The sequence below is a fragment of the Ciconia boyciana genome, chromosome 1 (genome assembly GCF_034638445.1).
Source record: "Ciconia boyciana chromosome 1, ASM3463844v1, whole genome shotgun sequence".
Lineage (NCBI taxonomy): Eukaryota > Metazoa > Chordata > Aves > Ciconiiformes > Ciconiidae > Ciconia > Ciconia boyciana.
Genome location: NC_132934.1, coordinates 84,106,069 through 84,122,741, shown reverse-complemented (window position 1 = coordinate 84,122,741; position 16,673 = coordinate 84,106,069). Strand labels below are relative to the sequence as shown.

Below are 16,673 nucleotides of genomic sequence, written 5' to 3'. Positions count from 1 at the left end.
CTGCTCCAACAGCTTCTCCTCATATATCATGTACTGCAGTCTGCACACATCTTAGTGGCTCTTCTCTGGACTGGCTCCAGCTTGTTAACATCTCTCTTGCAACGCGGAGCTCAAAACTAGACACAGTGTCAGATGTAGCCTCACAAAAGGGAAATAAACACTGCCTTCGATCTGTTGGCTATGCTTTTGCTAATGCAACCCAATATGCCATTGTTTTTTTAATGGTTGCATTGATAGTCTTTCTTACACTAAGGAGTCTCAGAGGGTAAGGAGTGGCAAAGGCAGAAAGTCTATAACCCGGGGATTCCCCCTCCAGCCTCTCAAGGGAACTGCCAGACATTCATTTAAGACAGTTTTGAGTAAGAGCATGACAATGGAGTGAGGTGGTTGTCTGGATTTCATAAAGTCATTTGCAAACAAATTAAACTGTTGTGAAACAATCCGGTCCCTATGGAGCTTAGCAATGCTCAATTCCATTCTCACTGTTGCTAAGGAAAGCAGAGGATATTCAGCATCTTTGATAGACATTTGCAGGCCATGATCAAAAGATGTCTCAGTGACTTCAGAGTGCTGGTCAGTCTTGGCCATGTAACTTAAGATATGCTCATAAAAGGAAATATCTCCAAATCTCTTTTGCATTGTTTTTTTTTATTTTACTTTTGGCATTTACTGAAGCCACCCTGCTCTGCATCTGTTTAAGCAATGGAGGACAGAATTAGGTCCCAGGTATTTAACTACAGTTTACTTTGTTCCTTGGAAAAATGACCCAACTGCAAGCTCTTGCACCTCACATTTGGAATCACAAATGACTCAGCAGAAGCCAAGAGGACATTTGGTTTCCTTGTCAGAAGGCAAGAGTGAAGGAGGAAGTAAGAATCTCTTCCAGCTGTTGGGTAACTGAGGGGGAGACTGAGGCTAAGACAAACAATGTGGGAATCTCTAGGTTTAATATATATAATGCAAACTGGAATTACAGTTAACTGCAGTGACCAATCCTGGCTGATGAAATAGCTGTCACTGGAAAAAAAATGCTAAAAACAAACAACCAAGTATGCAGCCTCAAGCGGAGATTTCTTTTTTCTCTCCAGCCAAGATGTGCATCCAGCTCAACCCAAAAGCATGTTTGTTTTGGAAGCTGTAGTCTGCTGAAAAGTGTTTGGCCAAAATCCAAGGGGCCAATAAGTCCAGAGGAGCTGAACAAGCTGTGTCCTTGGATCATGAGATGTGAACATATTATTCAATCCTGTGTTGCATGCATGCATATTATTGTTGGTTATTTTTTGTTACAGGGTGTGGACCAAAATGCCTCCATCAGGACTAAATTTCTGTCCCCTAAATTAACTGTTTACAATTCACAATTTTATTGTGTGCTTTTGATTTCATGGACCAGACCTCTCAGCACTAGAATAGCTCCTCCAAGGACAATGTGACCATACTGACTTACATCAAATGAGAAATCATTAGCGATAACGTATAAACCAACAGAATTATTTGCAATTATATTTGTTTCAGGGCTGTCTGGAGAAGAGCATCCAATTTTTTCTTAAATAGTTGTTATGAGAACTGATCCATCCTGAGTCATTCCAGGTGATTGGAGCCTGTTTTTTTTCCTGGGGTTACTCTGTCTGTGACCTGGGCCCAGGGCTCACTGTGCCAACACAAATCTTCCCCTTTATTGAAGAGGCAATAGATCTGCTGCTAAAACATAAGGAAGGTAGTTATGATAACCAGCACAGGTGTCATTCAGTGAGATCATCATGTTTTTCAATAGCACTTTAACTACCTCAGTTAACCAGTGAGGGACAAGCTAGCTTATATTTACCACAGGGTCAAAACACAAGCCGTTACTGCAAAGCAGTGGACACATGACAAATCCTTACCCTACCTTGACTCTTGGCAATACCTCTGTGCAGCCAGCTGTTCAGACCTCAGGATGAGCTGATGAAAACAGCAAGTATCACAAGCAACTTATTTGACTCTAACCTCATGATGTTGCCTGGTTTGATCCACAGTCCCTTAGTGAAAATATGTTAAGTACTTCTGCAGTTTAATATAACCATGTAGCTAACCCTATGTAAAAGCACTAAATCCCAGTGCTAGACTAATAGCAATACTGGGAAATAGGAACCTTTACATAAAACAAAGAGTTTTCCCAAAATAAAACAGTCAGTCAGCCTACTTTCAGCCACCTTACAGTGTAATGCAATAGGAGATGGATGCATGAACTGATTTTCTTGTTGAGGCTGCATATCTGGGTCCTCAGTATTCCTAAGGGCCTAGAAGCAAGCACAGGAGGAGAAAGAATACGGTACTTCAAACAAGACACACTACCTGGGTAGGCAGGTCAGCAGAACTGGGTATACCACTGATGGACAAACTGTAGCACAGGGCAGATTTCAGAATCTAGACAGATAAGCTGCAGCCCTTCCATGCCAGCTCACCAGAAAGCAACGCTTCACAAGGGCAACGACTAGAGCAATAGAAAATGTGGGAAAGGGAAGGGGACATGTATGGGGCATGTATGGGTGCCACATTCTGTAAATCTTAAGCAAATCTGTAGATATTGCGTTGCAGATTTTAAAGAGAAACTTGCAGATTTCAAAAGAAGACAAGGATAATATCAAATAGGATTTATTTTCTACACCCCTATAACAATCAACATGCAGAGCTACGAGCCACTAGGGTGACTGAAATTTCTTCGGTATGAAATTTCTTATGTATGTTTGCATTTTCACAATGTCAGTTTATGTTGAGCTGGTCATCAGCTGTCATGAAGGTGTTAATTTGAATTAATTTCCATTCTTTCCCCAGAAGAGGAGACAGAGGGATGAATGAACCATGGAGCAAAGGGTCTTGAAGTGACATCAATGTCAAAGAGACATAGTCATGTTCAGGCTAGGCAGGTGGGCTAGCCAGCCTCTGGGATGTAAGAAGGTCCATTAGGATTATGGAAAGGATAATAAAGAAGATTTTTTTTAATTTAAAAAAAAGTGTTAGGTTGCATTTCTAAGTTTAAAAAAAAAAAGTCAGCCAGCAAATCTTTGTTTTTGGAAAACTGAGCAGTTTGATGAGAGTCCAAAACTTCAATAAAGATGATAAAAACAGCCTGCTTGTTGTCTTTGAAACATAATGCATTTCCCAACCAGTCCTGGCATGACACCAGCTGTGCCAGCTGTGAAAATGGCCAAAGATCAGTAGGGCCCAGGTGCAGGATCAGTGTCCCAGCAGCTGATGAACCTGTGCATCCAGGTCATAATGTGTCACTCAAGTTCCTCCTTGCCAGCAGCATGACAGGCTAAGAAGGCAACATGAAGAACTATTGTCACTGCAATACATGAAGAAATATTGTAGCTGTGAATCTACCTGAAAAGCCATTCTGTGATGGAAAACCTGAATCAGGGGCAGAGTTTGAGACATATCTTTGCCAGATTTCTATCCAATCTAATCATTCCTTGTCTATGTGCTCCAGGTGCCCCATCACAGAAATACCTCAACAAACAGATCCCAGCTTCTGAGCAAAGCTGAGCTACCACAGTTTTAGGTGAAAAAAATGAAGTCACTGTTACTCATCTTGTCCTGCCCTTTACAAAGTTTTATCTCCATGTTGCTTTAAAGGAGTCCAGAATCATATATTAGTCTTGCAGTAGCTTGGGAATCCTTTCTACTTTCTTTGCATTAGGAGTACTGGGTACATGAGCAATGCTTGGTTCAATCATGGGCTTCTTCATTTACTGCTTAGGTTTTCAGATTAAAAATTTACTCTTAAAACTTATAGAGCAAATGTTTCTCAAATCAAGTTTTAGCTTCAAAGAGATCCCACTAAAAATGAGTCTCAGAGCTAAAGAGCAACACATGCAATTGTACTGAAGCAATTCTAACCATGTCAGTCACATGCTATGTTATTACTGCCCCGCAGCAAAAGGGACCTTGGCTGATGATGAGGTTGTCTGCATATTTTGTCTTTTGACAGTTTCACTGCATTCCCCCCCTCCCTTTTTGCATTTTCCATTCTTCATTTCTTTAATTTAAGCCTTTCCATCTCTTCTTCCAGAGTGCAGTCGAGAGAAACATGAACCCAAGAGACTGGAGTAAGTTTAAAACTAGGTCAGAACAAATTTTATTGTCTATTCTCATCTTCTACCTAACAAGGGGAAATTACCCTATTAGTTTATTGAAAACTGTCAATAAATGCAGTGGCATACATTACCATGCCCAATGTCATAGAATCTGAGAAAGATCTAGGTGGGAAGGGGCCCCTGGAGGTTTCTAGTCCAAGCTGGGATAACAGCAACACCAACTCCCAAGCTAGATCAGCTCACTCAGGACCTTGCCCACTCTAGTTTTGAATATCTACAGGGCTGTGCGCTACAGCCTCTCTGGGCACCTGCTCAAGTGCTCCATCACTCTTGGGAAGAGTTTTTAACTTCTCTCAAACCAAAACTTCCTTTGTTTCAACTTGTGACCATAGCATATTTTGCCCTAAATTACTGATACTTACTCTTGTTCTTAATGGATTTTAATCTACAGGTTTTGTACAGAAATTGTACATTACAGAGGGCTGTTAGAGCAGACCATTTGAAACGAAGCACTATCCATGGAGATGACTGGGAACCACTTCACTCACTTTTTTTTTTTCTGACCAAGGTAAAAAGTATGTTGCTTGTTCTGCTCCTGCTTTATTAGCTTTAATTCCTTCTTTTTTCAGTGCCACTCATTAACCTAATGTCACTCTGTTTGGTTTGCAAACACTACTCAGAAATGCTTTATTGCTGCATTTCAAATCTGTTTGTCAAAATCTTTTGTAATATCAGTGTACCTTTTAAATCTTGCAAGGCTGTTCTTTGTTTCTTTATGTCTGAAATAAACCAAGGCTAGAGAGGTTCATTTTTAAAATGTCATCTCTTCTTCAGAAAAAAATTCAGAACTTCAGAACTTCCAATCACTAAAATTCAGGTGCAAAGCTGTGGAGGTAGACTGGTGAGATTAGACTTCCTAGACATTATCTTCACTTATGTCTAGTTCAAATATCATTGCTGTAAAGTTGAAAACTTAAGGGTTGTGAATACTGTACTGAATTTCTCCTCCCCAAAACAGATTTGGAAACATAAGAAAACTATAATTAAAATTTAAAAGTGCCTTTTAGAACTATTGCTTCTGCTTATAAGGCTGCCATCTCCATCTCTCCTAGCCCCTTGTGTAAGGGCATGCATTTCTCAAGAGTAAACTCATTGCAGCTGAGAAACCAAATGTCCTTCAAAGACTGCAAGTAGTTTGCCATGCTAGCAAACTACATTTTACATTGGACTCCAACCTAAGTGCCACCAACCCCTACAGGTTTTTACAAGAGACAAGGAGTTCACACATCTAAAGAAATATCTATAAAGCTGAGTTCTCTACTTCGTGTGTGTTGATGTGCAGGAGAAAAAAAAATTCCTTGACCAGCTCAATAGAAACACTATTTCAGTAGCGTTTGGCTATGAGGGTTTGGAGTCGATATAGCGGCCATAATAAAACATTAAATGCGATAAGAGCATCAAGAAATTTAAGTTCCCCTCAAACCTGAGGACCCAAATGATTCTGTTTCAAGTCTGAGAAAGGGCAGAGGAAAAGGTTTCCTCAAGGGCACACTTCTATTTATACTGACTTTGTTTTCAGTACTAAGAAGAATTGAACAGAATTGAAAAGCAACAAAGAGCCGCTGTATGCAAAATGCTTCACAAGCAGCTGAGCGTCAACCTTTAAACTAGCGTGTATCCAAGGGTAGTCTTTCAGAGGCTGCTTTTTATCTTTTTGCTCCCTTCCCCTGCAGATGAAATGGAAGATATTATAGTTATCTTACTGGCTAAAAAAAAAAAAAGAATCAGCATCTTATTGATTCTTTCAGTGCCATTGGCTCCCGAGACACTTCAGCTGCTGGTTCAGCTGCTGGTTCAGCTGCTGCTCACCCCTGGGGATGCCTGCCAGGGCTCTGCCAGCTGTGGGTGGCCTCTGCTGGCTCTGCCGCCCCAGGAGCTGCGCCCCAACCCATGGTCAACCTGCTGGGCAAAAGCCACCTGGCAGATGTTTAATGTCCTTCTCATCTCAGGTCTGATAGGTTAAGGAGCATTTAGTTATACCACATTAGGGAATATAGGAAACAATGGAGATGTATGCACAGAAGACAGAAGGGTCGTGCAGTGAAACGAGGGATGGAGAAGTGCTACAGGTTCTTATTGTCAGACGTGGATTTTACTTTATAGAGGGTGGACTGAAGCAAATCAAGGTCTTCAGACTGGGATCTGAGCAGCAGGACCAACAATCCAAGGATGCCCAGTGAAAGCACGGAGGGATCTCCATGTGAGAACTCAGGTTGACTTGGGCTTTCTAGTTTTGAGGAGAAAAAAACCCTAAGAGCCGATACAAGTATGTCTGTAGGAGCAGAATTAACTTAAAACTCTTTCACTTCTATGGTATATTATATGAAATTACAAGTTGCACACCGAGAGATCAAAATATATGTTTTTAAATATATGTACATATTTTAAGCCACAGATTATCAGGAGAACTTACTACCACAAGACACTGAGAAAGGGCATTTGGTTCGGCCACCTGCATCCTTCAAGCAGATTACCTCAGAGTTTGCCCATGTACAAAGAGCAGCAGGTCCCACAGCCAAATGTGAAAAGAGGTCTGCCTTCATGCTCTCTTCCTTCACTTTCTTGGTGTACCCCTTCACACCTCTACCTCCCACCTTGACGACTTGCCTCCCACAGACTCCTGTCCTGGGACCAACCCTTAGATCCTCACCAATTTTTCTCATTTCTCTCACCCTAGGCCAAGTACATCTCTTCATCTATGTAGCACCAAGCATATCAGCTAATCTATGGGGTTGCTCATGTCCAGGTGCTGACCTGAGCTGTGGGAGAAGCAGGTCCCCACATGTGAAAGGGGCTTCCTAGCCCTAGAGGAACAGGTGCCACCACCTGGGAGACTCCATTTCAATAAACCAGAAGCATCTCTTTGGAAATGGAGGGTATCAGCAGCTCTCAGCACAGATTGTAACCATTCTCTATTCCACAATACCTAAGAAAATTCAGACCCTTTAAAATGACAGAAACACTCTCTGTTCAGAAAACACAACCTTTTAGGGACTGGTTCTGCTTTAACTGGGAGCTCTGCCAAGGATTTCAGCTGGAGGAGGAATGAGGCCCTTCATTTCAGTTAGAGCAAAACAACACAAACAGCATCACAAATGTCCATCTGGGACATTTACAGACAGGGAAGTCTGATTTCTTATCTACCTCCTCCTCAGAATACAGCGAAATATTGGGGCTTTCTCTTTCTGCCCGTCTTTGCTGCATTAAATTTTGAAAGACCACAGTCTCTAAAGCCACTGGTAAAACCTTCCCCTCCCCATTTGGACTTGTGAACCAGAGCTGAAAGCTTATGCCAGTCTTCTGTGTGACTGGAAAGAGAAGTGCCAAGAAGAAAAGACAGGCACTTCTCAGGAAGACCATACATCCTGCATCCTGTAGAGAACAGCATCGAGGAAGCTACTCTAGCAATACCACTGTCTAAGCTGCCTGTGCAGGTGACTTAGCACTTCTGAAATTGGAAATGGATTTCCAAAATGTCTACTATGTAGAGAAAGGGTGAGGGGAAAAAATAGAAGACCCAAGACAATATATTTGGCAAGCACATTGCAGAAACTGCTAGTACATGCTGCGGTCCCAGACTCAGTGGGCTGTGCTTACCTCATTTGTTTCACGTAGGTGAACCTAGCCAGGATGTTTTCTTTAGTCGTGGGCAGTGTGACAAGAATGGGACATCCAAATAAGGTCACTCAGGATGTGTTTAACAACACCGGGTAAAGTCTGTGGCAAAGGCTCATGCACACACATGCACACCGAGTGTCCACTGTACATACCATTGACTTAGTGCGTCATTATTCCTAGAATAACTTCTGGAAAGGCACTCCACCCTTGTATTTCCAACACTGAAGATGTGATTGTCCCAGAGCCAGTTATTACAGTGATTTTAAGGAAGAGGAGGGAGACAGAAGGGCCCCTGATTTCTCTGACCTTTTTGAAGAGGTGCAATGAAGAAAATTGTTAAAAGCAGAGGTAGTTTCAAATCTGTCAACCCAAACTCCCTTGTGATCTTTGAAACAGCAGAGAGCAAGAGGCTTCCTGAGGCCATCCCAGAAAACCAGATAGCCCAGAGTTCTGCAAAAGGACAAGCCACACACCTGTTTAAATATAAGTCAATATGCTTTGTTAAGCAACAGTGCTACAGGTGCTCCTACACAATGAAAGGTAGTCCAGCACTGTGAGGGAACATGCATTTTTACTTGTAGGAGATTCCTGGAAGCAACCCCATTATATTGAGTATGAAACTCATTTTTTTAACCTGCAAATTTTTGAAGGTGCATAAAGCACATTCAAGGGGTCTGCAAAAGGTAACTGAGAGCAAATCACTTGTAATAACTTAAATTTGTTGTAAAAAAGCTTGCCTTTTCCTTGTAAGTCCTCTGCAGTTGACTGAAGTGATAAGCAATAAAAGAAAGGAGTTACTTTGCTAGCAGCTGGACAAGGGATGACATACAGTTTCTGAGATCAGAGTTTTACAAATCTGAAATGGTAAGTTTTGGTCACAAAATTACCTAAGGCTGAAACTCAAAGCAGTCAAAATGGGGGAAAGTCAGAGCCCAGGCTGATCCCATGACCCTAACTCAGTTCCTTCTGTGTACAGTTTTGGGTATACTTTGCAGTTAAATGTTCATATTCAAATAAATTACAAAACTTTCCACTGAATATTTGCTTCATGCAGCACAGGAAGTTATTATGTTCATTTACAGATACTCAGCGTTTTGTGTCTCCTTTGCTGTGTGCCCTGGGCTAGCACTCCTAGCACACCCCATAGCAACGAGGCACAAGCATTACAGGTGTCACAGTTGAGGCGTCTGGCCCAGTTGAGCGTCCAGATTAACCGGCTTCGCCAGACCTGTGCTGCATCTGAAGCAAGGAGGCAGCAGGAGCAGGCCTGGGATGAAGGCATGGCAGAGAGAGTAAGGGGAATGGGACCCACTAAGGGGCAGGGCACCAATGATTTTCTCAAATAAATTTCAGCCTGCAAGCTGGGATCTATCTTATCCATCTTTTCCTTTAAACCTTGCTCTGAAGTGAGAATTTCCTCACTTTACCTCCATGGTTCCCGACATCCACCATGAATCACAGAATCACAGAATCATATAGGTTGGAAAAGACCTTTAAGATCATCGAGTCCAACCGTCAACCTAACACTACCAAGACCACCACTACACCATGTCCATAAGCACCACATCTACACGTCTTTTAAATACCTCCAAGGATGGCGACTCAACCACTTCCCTGTTCCAGTGCTTGGCAACCCTTTCAGTCAAGTAAAATTTCCTAATATCCAATCTAAACCTCCCCTGGCGCAACCTGAGGCCATTTCCTCTCGTCCTATCACTTGTTACCTGGGAGAAGAGACCGGGTGGTACCCGGTGGTGCCTCTAGGCTGTCTCCCAGCTGCCTTTGCAGGATGCTTCCAAGGAAAGCCCTGTGCCACCTGACACTGGCTGTGTAGCATCCCTGCAATGGGAAGTGGAAAATGTGGCAATGTGGCCATCCTGACCGTAGAAACGTCCACATTGAGTCCTAAGGCATAGGTCGGCCCTGTCCTTTCCCACCAGCATGCCTCCAGCTCTACATGTGCTCACACTGCTGTTTTCACAGCACCCACTTTCCTTCCTATCTGCTTAAAAGCATAGGCTCCTCCAGAGGAGAAATTAACCTATTTCCACATTTGAACAAAACTTAGCAGCACTAGCTGAATTATTCATTTGGACTAAGGTAGCAGTTAAAGAAGAACAGCAGTTCTGAGTTTGCTGAAATGTTTTTGGTCTTCAAATTCAGTTCCATTTTTTTCTTCCCTCTAAACCAAGGAAAATCTATAAGATTCTGCAGCTAATTCTTTACTGAGAACTAAGAAAAGCTGTCTCGATTGGTCAAACATCTCAGAACAATATAGAGGTCTAAAAAAGCAATAGCCACATATGTGGTAGAAATTGCAGAAATATTGTTACTACTGATGCAATAGCATGACAATACAAGAGAGGAAAGATTGTCATCACTTCTGTTAGACTAACAGACACATCTGAAAAAGTAAGCAAGCTTTCGTACACCTGGTTACTTCATTGACAGCTGAATGAGTAGGAGAAGGTAAGTGGCATACCAACAGAAGGAATAAATGGATCAGTCTGAAATAAAAAAGAAATGGACTGTTAAGAAAAACCACATACAGTGGGCATTTATAGGTTTAAAACAAAAAAAAGTCTATGAAAAGGCAAAATTTGCATTATCATCCTCACAAGCAGAGCCTTACATAAATTCGCTTTAGCCCAGCAACTTAAACAGAACTCAGCAAAGTCTGGAGTTTTGCTGACCGTATGGGAAACTTTTGAAAATGCCAAGCAGTTTAAGCATGTGAAAGCAGTCTTTGCTTCTTTGACATATAAAAAAATAAAACAGCTGCTCACAACTGACATGTGCTAAAATGGGGTTTGAACAAATTTTTCAAACATCTGAGAACTGTTTCTCTGCAGCTAGGACACCGGAGAGAGATCAGATCAGTGCATAATGTCAAGCACAGAAGAATTTAATGATGAATATGAAATATCAAACCAGAAAAAATGCATTCACAAAAGAATCACAAAAAATTCCAAAAGGACACACTATCCTATAAGTGCCTCTTGGAGAAACTTTTGCAACTCCTTCTGATGTATACATATCCACATTTCCATCATAGTCTAATGAAAGGGAGCAAAAGAAAAACAAAACAAACAAACAACAACAAAACCCCCCAAACATTTGCTTTAGTACCAGATTGAAAAACATCAGTGGATACTTCAACACTAAATAGATACATCGCTTTAAAAAAGAGAAGAAAAAATAACCCTCCTTTTCTTCCAAGCTATCTTTTAAATTAAAGTAAAGCATTTCAGATGTTATAACTGGTAAAACATCTAGCCAAGATTGCCTCTCAGTGAAGACAGCTTTGCAGTCTACTCAGTTTAAGATATGACCCTTACACTTTGGCTAAAAAATGCTGTCATTTACACAGGTGTATATACAGTGACGCAAGTCTCTAGATTTACACAGGTGTGACAGAAGAATTTGGCAGAGTTTTGCTAATTTTAAACAATAAAAAAAAAAATCAGATCAACTTTTGCAGTTGGTTACAGTTGTATCAATCCATAATATGTTTGGTGCTGATGGCACTGCTCCACAGCTTGTTAATGAAACTAAGAATTTTGCATACTGTGTCCAACTAGATACTGTAACTGAACCTAAGACTGCTACAATTAAAATCCTCAGGTTTCTTTAAAAAAATTATTAATTTATTGTTTGGTACTCTTTTCAGTTTTGAATTAATTTTTGAAAGAAACCTTAACACAGTCTAGTTTTATAACCTATCAATCATCATTGTTTTACCCATATACACAGTGTCCCATTAATACAGAATTTTCATACAATAAATTGAACCATATTCTTTTAAATCAGAAAATTTGTTTGTAAAGCCACAGAACATTGGCAGGACAACTGAAAAGCAGGTATTGTATCTTAGAACATTTTTTAACATCGCTGTCCATTTATTTCTTTTCAGCTTGGTCTTGTCCCTTTGTAGTTCTTCCAAGCTTGCTTGCTGTACCTGAAGTAAGAAAAATGTGCCAATATGAGTGATTTCAGGTTTGATTCAGATCCTAGGTCTACTGGCCATGCTAACCTGTATGACTCTGTAAAAGACTGCCAGCTACATGTGCAATGCAGGAACAAACATGCAGTTTTTAAGTGTTTTACAGGTAATTTTCAGCTGTTTGGCCAGCTTTAAATTATTTAGGTGGCTCAAAATGAAACAGGAGAAATAAAAGGGACAGCTTATTTGAAGTTGATTGTGCTCATATCAAGTTTCCTTTGCTTACGTGGAGTGACACAAATACCACCCCAACAGGCTCACTGCTAAACTTACACCATAATGAAGGGGAAATCAGGCCCAGGACAACCTAATATCAGCTTTTGATACATTTGCAAAATATTTTAGCAGTATTTGATGTTTCCACTAAACCAGAATGTATTTTGGAAACTGAGAGGGGAGGTGGGAATCTGAATAAACATATCTGAAAAAAAAAGATAATTCAGGTCTGAAGGGTCATTCCCTCAGTAAAAGTGCAGTGCAGTGGATTGCTCTTCCTGGATCTAACAGTAGGGGCGTGGGAAGCTTTCAGATGTCACAGGGTTGTAGATAACATTTGAACATATGATTAGCTTTCGTGAGCTGTCTTTAGAAACCTTACATTTTTCCCCCCCGCACCTTAGCCAGAGATCCTTCCCTTGAGGTTTCAGAACACTTAAAATGTTGCTTTGACAAAAATCAAGGATGTGGAGAAGTTTTTCCTGTGTGATGTCACTTTGCTGCTCTTTATAAGCCTCTGCAGAAAAGAAGGGAACCTATCTGAGGATTTACACCCCAGACACAGGCGACCAAGGGAAAGAGAGAAGCACAGAGGCGTATCAAGTTGCAGATACCGACCAACTGCTAGGAACGGCGAGCCATGCTGCAGACCAGTCCCTACAGCTGCCTGGGGTACACGCTGCTGGTACTCTGTAGCCTGAAGGCTACCCTCGCCTTTCCCAATTCCTCTCCGCTGCTGAATCCCAGCTGGGGGAATGGAGATCACCTGATGCACCTCTACACAGATACAGAGAGGAACAGCTTCCATCTCCAAATCAACGCTGATGGCTACGTTGATGGTGTTCCTCACCAAACCATTTACAGTAAGTAGCTTACCCTCAGTCTTCACGGGAGCAGGGGAAGGAGAACAAGACTTTTGTTTTCTCATTACCTCTAAAAAATCCCCTCCTCTCATTAGGCAGGCAGACAGAGGAGTATAGCTATGGGACGGAAAACATATATAATTATAATCCTCCTTTTGTTTAACAAATTAACAAAATTGCTCCAAAGAAATATAGTGGATGAAGAATTTCATTCCTCACCTAAGAGAAGTAAAGTCCTATGGTTCCTGTGATACTCTGAAAGCAAAAACTACCTGAATGATCCTTCACTTCATGATTTTACCAACAGCTTCTTGTGGAAGTTCCTGTTAGAGGTCGGTGATGACATCCCCCAGATAGCTACTTCCCATTGCAGTGACAGTATCACCAAAGGAACTGCACTGAGGGAACTCACCACAGCAGTGGTGGAAAACTGATAGCATCCGTAAAATCTTTATTTTGGAGTAGAGAGCCGATAACTACTAAAACTAACTCTAATGTGCATAGAACATGAGTATGCAAAGTTCAATTAAAAAGGGGGAAACTACAAAAGGCCAAACTGTCTTAAAAAAAGTGTTAAGCCTTTGGGGTTCATGAGAAGTAACTATTCCCTACTGTAATTAAAAGGTTCTCAAATTGTCTCATCTTCGTTTATTTTCATGGAAAACTAAGGTATTCTTCTTCCTTTGCTGAATACCTGGCCCAAACACTATAGTTAGTAGAAAAATGACTTTTTTTAAGACTTAGAGTTCTTTCATAGCATTTCAAAAGTACTTCTCTGTTAGCAGCACTCAGATCACAAGTAGCTAGGCATCATAAAGTCATGTTTATTATTATTGCTGCATAGCGTCTTCTTCATCCACTCAATTAAAAATGTAAGTATATTTTTTTACATATGTATATAAGGAGCAAAGGATGTTTTTAAAAGTTACAATTTAATCAAGGAGAAAAAGGATCAAGTTCTGCTATTTATTTTTTTTTAGGAATTAGTAATGAAACACTTGCAGGAAAGCTTGCACTGTCTTGTTGTTATTCTTCCTGCATATTTAAAGGTTTTATAAAATTCATTTTAGGGATTTTGGTCAAGAACCAGTGGAACATTTTAGAGAACAGCCAGCAAAATACCATGTTTTGCCCATGTCTGCCATGAAGCAAATCTACCACTATTTGGAATGGTGGAGCAGGAAGGGTGGAAATCAGACAATGAAAGAGGTCATGAAAAGGAGGGTAACTGAATCTCTGCCAGGTCACCACAGTACCACTGAGATGCCAGATAAACAAGAATTGCAAAGTTCTGCACCAGGGCTGCAATAACCCTCTGCAGCTGCACAGGCTGGGAGGAGGCTGGATGTGTACAGCCCTCCTGGGTAGGACCTGAGGGTTACAGCAGGCACTGAGTCAAACATAAGTCAACAGCACATTCGCTTTGAGAGGCAAACCACCTACTGTGGTCAGCAGATCAAGGAAAGTTGTTATTCCCACTTTACTCAGCACCGGTGAACTGCTGTTGGAGCACTATAGCAACCCCGGTTCAAGATGGATGTGGAGAAACTGGAGCTGGTCTGGCAGAGGGTTTTCAGAATGGTCAGGAGCCTTGCGCACAGCCTATTGGGAAATGTTGAGGAAGCCGGGCTTGTTTAGTATAGCAAAAAGGAGGTTAAGGATAATCTAATACTACAGGGCAGTCACAAAGATGAGGGAGACAAAATCCCCTTGGTAGTGGCCAATGACAGAACTAAGGGCAATGTCCCCAGACTGTGATTTGGGACTTCAGAGGGGATGTTAGGGAAAAAAAGTTTTCTTTAAGGGGTTAGTGCAGCACTGGAACAGGGCACCCAGAGAGGTGGTGGCATCTCCATGCTGGGAGCTTTCCAAAACTCAGACAAAGACACAGCTAACCTGATCTACGGTGGGCAATAGTCCCAGGTCACATGGGAGGTTGGTTCAGAGCCCCAGAGGACACTTCCAGCCAGAGCATCTGTGGATCTGTAAGGCAATGGTGCAGTGTCGAACTCAGTCCTGGATTTGACATCTTTGTTTTTCTGAACAGGTGCCCTAATGATCAAGTCCGAGGGTGCTGGCTCAGTAATAATCACAGGTGTGAAGAGTGGACGCTACCTATGTATGGACATGAAAGGAAATATTTTTGGTTCGGTGAGTGACCTTTACTAAGAGTCAAGACTGAAAGGCAGGTGCAGTCTGCTACTGCAGTGCCTATTTCCTCAGCTAGGGCAAATCTGTATAGCTACAGCAGGAGGATGTAGATTTAAGCGAGTTGAGGGCCTGCCACTTAGGTTAAAATTTCCTCTCTTCTTTGATCGTATTGACTTGTAGAGCTGACAAAAATAATCTGAGTTCCTACTTGGGTAAATGAGGGAAGAATGAGATCCAGTGATGGACCAGTCTGAATTCCTGCTGTAGCATAGAGCTGTGGGTTGGGAGTGGCTCAAACAATGCAGCCTTCTGAAAGAAAACAATGTTATCATTATCATACCTTTGCTGAAAACATGGGCATGCATCTCAGATCTACATTTGACTAAGCCTGAGTTGTCTGAGTTACAGAGCTGGCAGATCAGAAAACCACCTGCTGCAAGATCTCATCCCTCTTCTGTCTTTAATCGGCACTTGTCATTCACCAAATCCCTCTGCTCACAGGTGTCATGTTTTTTTCCCTAAGCATTACTTCAGTCAAGAGGACTGCGTGTTCAACCACAGGACACTAGAAAATGGATATGATGTGTACCAGTCTCCCAAACACAACTTCCTGGTTAGCTTAGGCAGAGTTAAACAAGCTTTCTTCCCTGGTATGAATCCACCACCATACTCCCAGTTTTTGTCCAGGAGAAATGAAATCCCTTTGTTTCGATTCAACACACCTGAGCCCCACAGAAATACTAGAAGTGCAGATATCGATCCAATGGATCCTCACCAGATCCTGGTCCCACAGAGAAAGATCTCCATGTTTGGATCTCAGTTGCAGCAGCAAGCAGACTTTCCCCACATGCCCAGAGAACCCATGAGAATCAACCAGAACGACGTGGTCAACCCAGATGACCCACATGCTATGATGGATGCCAGGAGGTATGCAAGTCCTCGCTTTTATATTACAAGATAACCAGGGCCCTGCCACTTGCAAATTGAAGACATGGGTGAATATAATAAGCAAAAGGAACTGTCTAGCGCAGTCAGTCTGAATGTCAAAATGGCTATTGGAAACCTGAAAGATATTGGGAAAAAAAATCCTTAATTTCAAATTTTGTACTTACAGATGACAGTTTATTGAAAAAACAAGTTGGACATTTTCCAGTCGGGGCTCTGTTTTCGTAGAAAGAAGATACATTTTTGAAAAGCAAAATACAAACCAAACATTTTGGGGTCTAAATCACCTTAAGCATATCAGTGAAAAAAAGAATTCACTTGAATGAAATGAGAAACCGATGTTACTTTACTAATGTAACTGGGAAGAGACCTGGAGCATCTGAGATTCCAACAGAGTCAGGGAATCCTCTTACTAACCCCATCCCTGGCTATGCAAGCACAGCAGACAAAAAGACTGGTGGTGTGTTATATTATCATATAAAAATTACTATATACATTTTTAGCTGTTAAGTTGGAGCTTCAGTCTCTTTTCACACCCATACAAGTCAAAACGTGACTCCTCTGCTGTCATAGGAGCAGCACTCATGGAAAACTGGAGTAACTGACAGAACAGGATAGGATCAAATGGTGTTGTGTAGAAAGAGTAATTTCTGACACTTGTTGAATCCAAGCTGAGGATTGGAAAAAAAAAGAGGAAAGTCTCACTGTCTCTCAAGTGCTTCTCTGTCACACTTCTATATT

At 41.5% G+C, this 16,673-nt stretch overlaps 1 protein-coding gene across 1 annotated transcript; it reads left to right on the top strand.

Moving 5' to 3' along the window:
- The first annotated feature begins 12,613 nt into the window (after positions 1 to 12,613).
- Positions 12,614 to 15,948, top strand: FGF23 (fibroblast growth factor 23). Its single transcript, XM_072850509.1, has 3 exons — positions 12,614 to 12,836; positions 14,884 to 14,987; positions 15,511 to 15,948. The coding sequence occupies exons 1-3, from the start codon at positions 12,614 to 12,616 to the stop codon at positions 15,946 to 15,948; spliced, it is 765 nt and encodes a 254-aa protein (XP_072706610.1).
- The last annotated feature ends 725 nt before the right edge of the window (positions 15,949 to 16,673 follow it).

What these genes read in the sequence shown, in the direction of transcription:
- FGF23 (XM_072850509.1), top strand. Translation starts at nt 12,614, where the DNA reads ATGCTGCAGACCAGTCCCTACAGCTGCCTGGGGTACACGCTGCTGGTA. An exon ending in TCCTCACCAAACCATTTACA is followed by an intron (nt 12,837 to 14,883) that starts GTAAGTAGCTTA and finishes TTTTCTGAACAG; the next exon opens with GTGCCCTAATGATCAAGTCC. An exon ending in AAGGAAATATTTTTGGTTCG is followed by an intron (nt 14,988 to 15,510) that starts GTGAGTGACCTT and finishes TTTTTCCCTAAG; the next exon opens with CATTACTTCAGTCAAGAGGA.